At 48.9% G+C, this 12,300-nt stretch overlaps 1 protein-coding gene across 5 annotated transcripts in view; it reads right to left on the bottom strand.

The window, feature by feature from the left end:
• Positions 1–12,300, bottom strand: part of MLLT6 (MLLT6, PHD finger containing) — a 44,402-nt gene that overhangs the window by 27,155 nt on the left and 4,947 nt on the right. For 2 of the 5 annotated variants that reach the window (XM_068660648.1, XM_068660650.1), the window contains exons 3-7: positions 8,464–8,518; positions 6,778–6,887; positions 6,214–6,317; positions 5,413–5,506; positions 4,099–4,206 (exon numbers count right to left, since the gene is read on the bottom strand). In XM_068660648.1, coding sequence (XP_068516749.1) covers positions 4,099–4,206; positions 5,413–5,506; positions 6,214–6,317; positions 6,778–6,887; positions 8,464–8,518 — 471 coding nt within the window. Of the gene's footprint in view, positions 1–2,169; positions 2,342–4,098; positions 4,207–5,412; positions 5,507–6,213; positions 6,318–6,777; positions 6,888–8,463; positions 8,519–9,486; positions 10,545–12,300 lie in introns of those variants that run through there. The other 3 variants (XM_068660651.1, XM_068660649.1, XM_068660652.1) reach the window with 3 other exon arrangements.

The raw sequence follows: 12,300 nt of genomic DNA, 5'->3' as shown, positions 1-12,300 counted from the left end.
CGAAACACCTGCACAACAAGAGGCCCCAGCAAGCCAGGCAAGGATGCTACAAAACGAGGCTATTACAGCTAGATGAGAGCAGATCTAGGTCCAGTACTCCCTCCCCAAAACACTGTGCTGGTCTCGCAAGCAGCCACCTGCATCCCAGTCGGAAAAATCGTCCTCAGTGCCTGCGTGGAAACAAAGCCCCGAGAGGCAGACCTCCCTCACCAACTCAGAGGCGAGCACAAAGCCCCTCACAGAACCCCGCGGGTTTAGGTTTCAGCCCAGCACAGCTTCTGCAGTGTGCTGAGTTTCAGTGCGGCTCATTTCCTCTGCTGGCATCTGGGCTAGACAGACAGACAGACAGACAGACGGACGGGCGGTGGGGAGGGAGGCTCTGCCGTGCATCTGCTCAGCCACCACGGGACTGGGGGCTGCAGGGAGAAGGGGCAGGACAGCCACAGGCCTGGTGTCCCCATAAAGTCCCCCCTGCAGCTCAGGAGGCAGTTCAGGAGCTCAAGGTGTATTCCAGGACAGGGACCGTTCCTCCCTGCTCCTCCCATAGGGATGTCCCCTATCCAAATTAAAAAGTCCCCCGATTTTGCTCATGGGCTCCCCGTGCTCTCTACGAACAGCTCTGGATGAGGTCCCTCCTCGTGGGGTTTGTGCCTCCGAATGTTGCAGTGCTTCGGAGTCCGTGCTTGGCTGCTCCTGCAGGGACAGATTTCATTCCACCAAGTGTGGTGATTTTTTTCTGTGCCTTTCCAGCAGACAATATAGGTGACAGAACATCTGTACTTCATTCAACCCCTGTGCGTCATCCAGCGTTTTCTTGGTATTTGGCTATTGTTTTCTTTCTTTCTTTCTTCTTTCTTTTTTTTAAACAAACCCTGCGAGGGCTCCCACAGGGTAGAGCGCACACATGGCAATACCCAGCCCAAAGAAATAAATGGGTTTGGTTTCTCTAAGGCCTGGTGTGTTCTGAGGAAAACCCAAGGCCTGGAGCTTTCCCATTTTCAGGACAGCACAGAAGGAAATGCTTGGGCTGGTATCATTTGTGCCTGAGAGGGGCGGGGGATCCTGACGCTGGTTGCAGTCCCACATCACAATTGTCCCTTGTCCTGTGGAGAACAAGACTCTTCACAAATGCCAAGCTGCTTTACAGAAGGGTTTAGGAGTCCAAATCCAAAATCTCTGCTGTCTTCCTTCTCCCACTGAAGCCAGCGGGTTAAATCCAGTGCCCCTCAGTCAGGTTTCCTCTAAGAAAGCAGCCGGAGCCCTGCGCTGGAAGGGAGCACCTGCAGCCTGGGGACTCGCACACGTTTTGCTCTGCCGCTGAGTGCTCAGCTCCCCAGCTCTGCAGGATGGGACCGGCCGGCTGTACAGCTGGACAGGCTCAAGACAAAACCTCTCTGCTCCTGGTCGGCACAGCAGCGTGCCCAGCACCCCTAAAACACGTGCAAGGAGATCACGCACTGCCAGTCACGGACTCCGAAACCTTTTGGGAAGTCCAGCCCCCTCCTCGGGTACCCCTTTAAAGTCTGCGTGCTCACACGGCCTCGCACCCTGCACCCCAGCACCCCCCCAGCCCTGCAAACAGCCCAGCACCTCCGGCAGCCTTCCTCACCCTGCCCACGCAGCTGCTTTGCACCCCTCGTGCCCCTCTCCAGTCCGGCTCTCCCTCTCTAAGAGGAAGGAGAGGATCTTGCACTCGGCTGTGGCCGTGCCAAGAGACCCCAGCCCTGACGGGGCCCCCGCTGGAGCCGCTGCTCAAAGCACTACGAGCAGCCAGGAGGGGAGAGCAGCGAGGCAGCAGCGAGACGGAGCCTCTGCACGTTTGTGAGGAACCCAGAGGCTAACAATAGTGGCAAGCGCCACTGAGAAGCCTATAAATAAACCCGCAGTCCTCCTGTTTTCGCTCTCCCCCTGGCGCTGACCTGCTTTCCAGCCAGAGCCGGGAAGCGGCGCTCCCCTGCCCTACCTGCCGGCCACGAGACCGCGCTCCCACCCCGCCACCAGAAGCTGTGCAAATATAGAAACCCGCCTCCAGCCCCCAGCCTGGGACCTGCACCGTCTGCCCGTTATAATTACAGCTGAGCTCTCAAATCCGCCGCCAATCACCCCGATCCTGCCCTCTCGCCACCCCCTCCGCCTGCTAAAAATAACGCGTTCCAGCGCAGCGCCAACCTTGTGCCAAGCGCTGCTCCCGGCCCGCGGCACAGATGCTCTTTCTCCCTCCTCCTCGCCTCGCAGCAGCTGAACACACAAGGGGAGCAAATACTCCAAATACATTTTTCAGCCTCGTCGGCAGTTGGAAATTTACTGCCTCGGTGTCACAGCGGGGTGGGCACGGCTTTGGACGTGCAGCCTGGGGAGGGGAGGGTTGCCTGTTTGCCACCTAGCGGGTAGGGTTTGGGCAGGCTCCCCAGACACCAAGTGGGCAAGGTGGGCAGCTCTCCAACCCGGGTAGTGAGGGATAACCTCTGTAAATAGAGAGGGAGACGGCTTTCCTGCCCACACGGTTTATGGCCTCTCAGCTGGGCCTGCCAGAAGGGTGCCAGCAGGTATTAACCGATGGCCACGCTGCTTTTGAAAGCCTGGATGCCCTTGTCCCTGGGAAACTGGGCTGGGATCCATCAGCCTTCAGCCACAAAACCCACCAGCATGTCGCTGGGCTGTTTCTGGATGTGGGTCACTATTATTACTATTCATAATGATGTATTGATTGTGAGGACGTCTACTGCAACAAGACAGAAACAAACAAACAGCAAAGGAAACAGCCAGACACCTAAAGCAAGACTGAAAAAATTCACACCACGATTTGAATGGGGATCACCAACTGGGTTCATGCAAAATGGTAAATTTGGCTTTTGACCACAGTGGAATAAACCTACAGGTTTCTTGGTGGAGTAATTCTGGATTTCTCCTAGCAAAAAAAAAAAACAAACAGGATCTGGCTCATAAAGTATTAAAAACTATCTGACCATCCTGAAAGTATTCCTGCAAAAGTTATTTGTGGTCCAGAGCCTACAGCACTGTTTTGGATGGATGGGGTGCAAAGGAGGACGGCGGTACTACATTGAGGATTCTTGATATTATAACAGCTGTATACATCAACAGATGGGGAAGATTTCTTAGTTTGCTGTCACTTGCATTAGAACCTAAATACTCCAAAAAGCACGTCCCACCTATCAGAGCTATTTATTTTTTACAATAATAAACAGTTCACAAGCCTCTGGTCTCCTAATTTCTTTCGGTATAGACCCTTCCACACCAGAACCTGCACCCCTATCAGAACCCTGAAGTCTGCTGGGATTCTGCCTTACACATTCACTGCTGTTTTTCCTTGAAATATGAGCCTTCATCACGTGAGTCAGTTGGTTAATTATGAACCTTGGTGTGCTGTTAACATGTCCTGTAACACTGCAGCAGTTGTGATGAGTATGTCTTAACCTGCACAGTTAAACAAATAACTGTTGTACCTGTCAGATCTGGCATTCATTGCTCTTCTAAATACTTGTTCAGCAAAAATAAATTGTTTTCACAAGTAGATTTGAAGCAGGTGGCCAATCTGACTAACAATGTACTACCTAAGACATGCTAGCTACTGTTGTTGCCTACAAGTAACCTGCCAGCCACAATGCAGATTGCTAATCAGTCCTCTAAAGCCTGGGCTCTGGGATCTGAGGACAACGACCTCCAGTTTACGTTCCTGAGCTGCTGCATTTAAAACCACAGCCCAAAGTACTTCCACACAGACCAAGTCAGTAGCTGGAAACCATAGCACAATGTCACCCTCAAAGTGGACCTGCCCCAAGTTAGAAATGGGAAAGTCGCACATTTCATGAGTGTGCTCTGCCAAGAACCCTCTGGCATAATCTGAACACACAAACTTGGCTCCACATTCCCTGTGGCTGTGCTGCTCTATTTACATACACATTTCTAGAGTTGTCTTTAGAAACACAGCCACTACTCACACCTCTGACTGTGAAACTCTTTGCAGAGTCAGGGCTCACCTGAGAAGCAAGCCATCAGTGCTCTCTGCACACTCTTCCCCTTCTCACCTCCATCCCACACGACTCTGCCTCTGAAGTGACAGCTCTGTGCAGATCTTACCTTCTTTGGCCTTTCGTGGTGGGATACGTGCTTCTCTTGAGCAGGGGACGTGGATCGACTCCGTCTTCCAGCAATGAAGGAGCTCCCTCCAGAGTGACGTGAGGTCTTCTGAGGTAAGTGGGGAAGGGAAGAGATGGACGACAGGGATAGGAGACAGGGAGAGAGAGAGGAATCTGTTATAGAGTCTGGTTTTCACTGTTACAGTGAGCAATGTTATGGTAAATGGCTTGTCTACAACATGCAGGGCCGAATTATAAAACTCCTAAAAATCCTGGGGTTTTGGTGACCCATGCACACTGATGCTTCTACGAAAGGCACAGCAGCTAAGAGGCTGTTCTGTAAACAACAAGATAAATGGCTGCAGCAATATTGTGTGGAGAAGTCAGTCCTCCTGAGCAGCAGCGTCCGTGTTTTGGTCTTGCGTGGGGTGTGGGTGTGTATGTGTATGGAAGGATGCTCTGCTCTCAGACTCCAGGCACCAGCAGAAATCCTGCTATCTATCTCAACATCAGTGAATCTGATACAGAGCTCCGCTTGTATCAGATACTGAGGGTACCTGAAGGGCAGGGAAGGTGCCCTCCAGTTTGACTTTGAGGGGAAGCTCAAGACATCAGTCACTGCATGTGACAGCACTGATAAGCAGAAAGGAAAGTGGGAAAAGCCAGCAACAAAGGAGCCACTGATAGATAAACCTGTACAGAGAGGATCAAGTTTCCTTTTTGCTGCAGGGGGGAGAGCAGGTGTCTACTAATTATGCAGAACAGGGAAAGGATTCCTCTCAGTCCTGTAAATAATAGGGGGAAATCCTTTGCCCCAAATATCCCTCAAACCATCCCTGAATGACTCCAGTCTCTTCTGGACTGTCCCTGTCCTCAGGCTGCACAGAACAGCTCGGGCTGTTCTGTGTTACACCCTCCTGCCCAGAGGGCCTGATGTACACTAACTCCCTGACTGCTCTCTTTTCCTGTCTCAAGCTGCCTCTTACCCTAGGGGCAGTGCTTTAGCATCTTTCTTCTAAGAAAAAACATCCATTTGACTTCTTGGGACATTTTCAACCATACAGACAAGGTCAGGGAAAGCAGATGGAAGAATTAAGCCTGTGGTTTTGAAAATGAGTCTAAAGATGCTATAAAAATGCAATAAATAAATTTATTTTTATTCCTAAGTGATTCTGTCTGAATGGCTGAAAAGAGAAGCATCCTGCAGACCTTGTTTATGTATTCCTGGCATTTCTTACTGCTCAGAGCACAGATACAATCTAGAATGAAGACAATGCCTTAAAATAAAATCCATTGAAGGGATGAAGAAACTCACCATTTTATTGAAGTGGTACTTGCAGTAGCCACAATATTTGACATTGTCGACTTCTAGGACTTCCTCTTCACATAAGAGGCCAGCCATCTGGGCACTGAAATACATGAAATCAAGAGGAGGATAATGCCAACTGTACCGACAGAAAACATATCCCATCAACAAGCAAAACACAGTTCAAGATATTCAGGCAAGGTCTTGAAATCTCCTGTCCTGCTTGGCAAATAGCTTTCAAAGACCCTGAAAGGAGTTCAGACTATTTATGATTCATATTAAGATCTTTAAAATTGTCAGTACTTTCCTACCAAATTGTTTTGCAATTTTTGTCTTTCTTAAGGCCTGGGTGATCAGTAACAATCCCAACAAAACACGTATCATGAACAAGGAATCCACGTAAAGCTGGGAATCCCCATGTTCTACTGACAGGCAGTGTTGTTTTCAGGCTGCAGGGTACACGAGGATATCAGCCCTTAAAATCACATCATCTAGATGATACTTTTGTATGTGCTGCGCTGAAAAGGAACATTCCTGGGTTGTGACTCATCTCTTCTCTTTTTGAATTCCACACAGTCCTAGGGAAATCCCCAGACTTCGTTCTCACCAGGGAAGGCTTGCTGGTGAAACCTCAGCCTTCCCGCGGAAGTTCCCCGCACAAATTGAGCAAGGATGAGATACCCCTTGCCTAAAATAAAAGCAGTATGATCTGCCCAAAACCCCAGGCCACCTGTTTGGTGCAGCCTCAAAACCATAGCAGCAAAACCAGTAGCTGGGACTGTTCCTGGAGTGATACTGTGGGGAACTCACCAGGTGACATGGAAAGCTTGCCGGCAGCCATGCCGATTACAGGCCATGCACGCTCCAGAGGCTGCTTTGCTCTCTCTGCCCTGCTCTTCACAGATGTAGCAGGTCTGCAAAAAAAAGCAAAAAAAAAGGTCACTCAGAGAGGTAGACTACTTCACTCTCACTCTACTCTAGGAGGCAAAGCCTTCAAGAACTCGTAACTTGTGTCCAGTCACCTCCTTCCTATGACAGCAGTTCTGGGTTATTTCTCGGTGGCATGCACAAAACTTATGCATCTTTTTTTTTCTCCCAAATAACAAATGGGTCTGATGAAAATATGGATTAACCAACATGCATCTCCAAGGAGTGGCAGGGTTGCTCAGGTTGTCAAGTTAAGGGAGAGGAAAGCAGAACATCAAAAGTTATTTGCAAGAAAATTTACATTTACATTGTTAGTTATTTTTGAAGGGATCTACGTACCTGGAAATTAAAATAAATTGGACAGGAGACATGGAGGACACAGACAACTGCAGAAAAGCAAGGCAGGGCAAGTACATTTGGGGCAGCAGGAGAAAGAGGAGACCTTACCTTGTTGAAGCGGTCGTGGGGTACATACTGCAGGACAATTGGCTCCATGGTGAGCACATTGGCAAACTGCACCTCTGGGATGTACAGAGCACAGACAACGTGGGCCCACCCTGGAGAAGCAAACAAGACAGAGAGCAGAGATTCACACGGGGCAATCCAGCGGAGTCTTATACTCAGACAAGGCTGCAGACAAGCATGGGAGGGAAAGAAGGAGGAGGGTACAGGAAGGAAGCCAATTTAAGTTAGATGCTAGATTTGAAATACTGCTTGTTGTAACTTGGTTAGGAATCAAATCCTTTGTGGGAGAAAGATAGACAGATACCACCTCCAGATGAAGTAAGAAAGCAGAGATTTCCTTGGGAAAAGAGATGTACAGCACTCATTGCCCTTAAAAACATTCCCTCAGGACTTAGGACCCAGAGCTGAAGACCTAGCCAAACCCAGAAAAGCATCCAAACAGTAAATGATGCTGATGGGACAAGTTTGACGTGTAGTCCCATGCCAGTGGAAACAAAGCTCCCTTTATTGGCTGTTATCAATGGTTAAAGAAGGCTCTTTTTCAGCAAGCCAAGTTAGATTAAAATCTAAATCCACCGAGACACTTCCCAAATCAAATGTGTAAATCGAAATACCATCTGATCAGGACAGAACTGAGAAAGCTTGAAGGTCAGGAGCCTATGGGGGACGATCCATACTGGTATGCCTACTGCACTGGGAAGATTTAGCTAGAATTAGGATGGACTCAGTTGGGCAGGCAGAACCAAGCTCCATGAATATGGAATCATACAGCACTGTAAGTACTCGGGCTATATAATTCTGTATAGTGGCATGTTTATAACACTTCTTGTGCCTGTCTACAGGGACCTGACCAAACCACATAATAACATGTTTGGAAGAAGATGCTATGTAGTTATAAAACAATCCCCCAACATGGTACTTTTACTACCGCACTAAGGCTCTCAGTATTTATGATAGCCCTAATGGACACTTTTACGAAATATCCTCGACTTAGGGCTTCTGCTCTAAATATGGGATCTATTATAATAAAGACCCCCTTGCCTAATTTAGCTCTTAGTGTATTAAGGTAAGTGGCAGGTAGGTAGAGAGGCTGTTCTGAAAAATAAGAAGATTTTGAGGAAAAACAAGTTTGATCCATACAGCCAGCAGCATCAATAGCTGCTAGCTCTGACAACTGAAATCAGACTCCACAGTACTTCACAGTACTAGAGGCTGACAAGCATCAATGATGCACAGGTAAGTCCCACAGAGAGAAACACCTTTGCTGTGTCCTGGTCCCCTACTCCTGGACAGGGACTCAAGGCTGAGGCTCCATTAACCTGAGGATCACATCACTGAGGCAAATAACTCAGCAACTTCCATTTTTCCATAAACAATGACGTATCATGCATTAATTCCTGCAGGGTTAACTTCAAGAAACAGCACATTTCAGGAGCTGTGCTTCAATACCAGCCAGAGGTCAGTCAGATTTCCCCCCAGGGAAAGGTCTTCTCACCATGGTGATTTCAGAAGGTGAAGTTTTGTAAGAAAAGGCAGAGTGTTTTCATTCCTCTGGAGCCTCCAGCCTTCCCTTTCTGGTGACATAGGCTCGGAAAAAAAAAAAATTGCACCTGGGACAGCTGCCGGGAGGCACTGCAAGACATACCGGCTCCACGCAGAAGTACTTACCTCCGTTGTCGGTCCGTTTCAGGGCTCCATCTTTGTGGGGACACAGTTCACATCTCTTGAAATTAAGCAGAAACAACAAGTTTAATCTAACTCCCAGGGGCACGGGGCCAGAAAAGAGATGATTAATTTAAAACACGCTTATAAAAGATGGGGCTGCTTTCAAAGAGAGGAAGTGGAAGAAGGGCTGAAAGCGGTTTGGGTACAAAAAGATACTGTGACACAGCTCGATATCGTCCTGTGTGACGAGGATGTATTTAAAGCCTCAGCCCAAGAGCCACAGGGCTGCAGGCGAACCTTGACTTTCACAGGGCTTTTAAAAAAGAAGTTTTAGCCCTTGCGGTTGTGAAGTAAAACTGAAAACCGTGACTCAGAGAGCAAAAGGCAAATAAAGAAAAGCCATTATCTATCTTCGCCCCTTTCCTTCCTTCTCTCTTTCTCTTGCGATACTTTTTCCAGCCAGTCTCATGAATGCTGAGTGAGGCAGTTGTGACATTTTCACCAGCGGGGTGCAGGGGCCATGATGAGCCCGGTCCCAACACCTGGGGCCAGCAGGAGGACACCCAGCTTCCCCAACCCCAGCCCCGAGTTGGAATAGGGAGAAAGTGAGGGGAGCATTGGTGCTGGAGGGTCCCTGACACATGGAGGGTGCAGGGAGCTCCCTCAGCCCTGACATGGTGGGTGGGAGGGCACAGGCCCAGCACCACGACGGGCTGTGAGGGATAGCAATGGCTCCACACCTCACTCCATGCTTTTGGGACAACTATGAGGGAGAAATTACCGATTTCTCCACCCAGGGGTGGCTGGAGGTGAGGGGAGATGCCCCCTCATGCTACATCTGCAGGACACCGAGGTCTCCAAGGCCAGCAGCGGCCCAAACCCATTGAAGGGCTCTCCTCAGGGCTATGGCAGAACAGCCTCACCCCACCCCAAGCACACCCAACAAGGGGGACAGAGAGACGCTGACAGGGCACGATGGCACGAGCCAGATAAGCCCAGTGCCGCGGCCCTCAGTGCCATTCCTACCTCAGAGCAGGTGGCGACGCCTGCGCTCCATTTCCCCCCTCACCACTGCGCTCCTGCCTGCCCGTCATCGCCTCCATGCCGGGCCATCGCCACGTGCAGCTCTCCCTGGGCCATAAAGCCCTGTTGAAGCCCTGAGGTGGTTTCAGATCACGTTGCCACACACGAGGGACGCTCTCACACAGCCCCAAGGGCTCCTCCCAGGAAATGGTCATTGTTTTCTCGTGACATCAGCCAGGGAACATTTCTATGCGTTTATTGTTTTGTTTGACTTTTCTGCGCCTGCTTAGAAAGCCTGAAAACCTGTGACATGCAGCCCTTTTCCTTCCCCAGCGGAAATGTCTGATTTGTGAAAAAAAAAAAAAAAAAGAAAAAAAAACACCAACAAAAAAGCTGTTTTTCTGTGAAAAATGTGCTTCATCAGAAAGTTTTGAAATGAGCTGCCTGGTATCGAAGCGAGACGGCAGCTGTACTGGTATGAGTGTGTGGGACACGCTTGCTGCCGCTGCTCCGCTACAGCCACCCAGCTCTGGCAAGCCCCATGTGTGATGGGGCAGGTGCTCCGTGCCACAACAGGCACCCGTGTACTGAGCAATAACTGGCCTCCAGCAAAAACATCTGCTGCTGAGCTGTCCCCGAGGACCTTCCACAAAGGTGGTCGTCCTCAAGGAAACTCAATGTTTCCTCTGCTGTCATTTCACCCCTTGACACAGTAAATATGATCACAAAGGGCAGCAGGGAGGCTCAGTCCAGTCCCCAGACGTTTTTGTGGTGTCACTTGTGTGGGGATGCCAAATAGATACCTTTGGCAAACACAAAATTCCTGTGATAATGTATAAACAAGAGATGAGAGGACAAAAGCCAGTGCCATTGGCAGCACATCTCACTTTTCCTGCAACTTTGCTTGAAATATGTCTGGCCACAGGAGTTGATTCGCTTTGCTCCTCATTTGGGTCCAGACAGGCAGGGCACTGGTGAGCAGCTCTCACAATTACCACAGAAAGCCAAGACAGAGAAAGAACTGGGTTAACTGAGACACTGTAATAAGAAATTTGCACTTGAAAAGGCCCCTCCGCTCTCCCCTCCACCCCTCAGATCAAAGCAGCTCTCCCACCACGCGATTAGCAAAGCTCTGATTGTAACAAGAGGGGTTAACAGCTCCATCGGCCCCACACAAGACTTTTAATAGCCCTGCCTCTAAATGACAGCTAAAGCCTTCACATGATCCCTCACATGAGTGCCCTCTGGCCATTGCAGCTCACCGGGCTTCCTAGACAATTTGATTACAAAGTGGATGGGCTTTCAGTTGCTTACTGTAAGCACAATAGTGTCCACAGCATCCTTTAGGGACCTGCGCATCTGAGGAGAGGTTATGAGCAGGGATTAGCGGTACCTCTTCCTTTCACTCAACCTGCATAGGCCGAGGAAGTCTCCAGCGTTTTTATTTCAACTCTGGGAAAAGAACAGAGCTGGTTGATTAAAACCAGGTTGTGATGGCGAAGGTTAGAGTTTCTGACCCTCTAGGGCTTCTAACTCAGGGACGGAGCACCAAGCCATTAGACCTGACAACCCAAGCCAGGGCTCCTGAGCTCTCCTTCCAAAACTGAAGAGATGGAGTCTCTCTAGAAGACAGACACAGAAATTGGGATGTTTTAAAGTATTCTCTAAGGACAGCAACAATCTTCATGCCTTCATACCTCATTTTCAAAGTAAAAGTATCAATATTTAGCCAATAAATACGCTTGTTATGGACCAAGCTTGTAAACTGCTTTAAGATTCTTCTATGAAGGCAGATGTGGGAAGACAAACACTGCTGTTTTGCAAAGGAGTTTGCTACACAGTCATTGTGAAAGAAATACGAATATCAATTCATCCTGCTGTTGACAGTGTATTTTGCGCTCACATAGCAGCATCTCTCATTCAAGACCCTCAAGGCAGTGTCTGCAGGCTGATAACGCTGCTTTTACAGCTAGAGAAAGCCAGATGCAGAGAGGTGCAATGAAACCCCTGGGCAGTGAAGAGCCAACACCTTCCAGCCTCGCTGGACCATGGAGCACAGATTCAAACAGCGTGTTAGCAGCAGAGCCATGCACAGACCTGACTCATTTCCCTTACTCTGATCATGCTGTTCCCTACATCAAAGAAGTAGATTCTTTTTATGTATTTACCCATTTGCGTGTCTGTTGCTATGACTGCTGGCGTTTAACTGAAAAGGTGAAGGATTTAGATAGGAAATCATCCCCAGCTCTGCTTAGGAAGGAAGATTATCACTGTTCAGTTATTATACTAGCAGGGCTGAATGCCACGGACTGAATGGCATGACTGAAGCCCACCACGCATTGTCTAACAGATTTCACTGAGGGCAAGTTAAATAAGGAACCACCTGCAGGGGTATTGTTTTCTTGATACCTTGGAGGCAGTTTGAAGTGTCTAAAGCACCAGAGAAAAGTTAGAATCCTTGCGATGAGCACAGGTGAGAAGGACTTGTGTGTACACGCACTACTACAGCTTACACTGAGTTGTAGCTAACACCGAAGAGCTTCTCTCTGCCTGCACGGCTGGGAGACAGGGGGGAAGGAGGCTCATGAAATCCAAATTCCTTTCTTTACTATGAAACTATCTGCAGGATGTAAAAGCACTCAAAGACACATTTGATCTTCTTTACTGCAGTGCGCATAAAAGCAGCATCTTACAAAGGCAAAAGAGCTCAGGTCTGAAAGTCTGGTCTTGTTTACACTCCCACTTCCAATGAGGAATGAGTTAATGCAATGTATAAAGCATGGTACAGATACCTAATTCCCCCATTCACTCATCTTT

This window comes from Anas acuta, chromosome 25, assembly GCF_963932015.1.
Source record: "Anas acuta chromosome 25, bAnaAcu1.1, whole genome shotgun sequence".
In the NCBI taxonomy this organism is placed as follows: Eukaryota; Metazoa; Chordata; class Aves; order Anseriformes; family Anatidae; genus Anas; species Anas acuta.
Note: the sequence above shows the minus strand (reverse complement) of the source record. Positions and strands in the feature narration are given on the sequence as shown.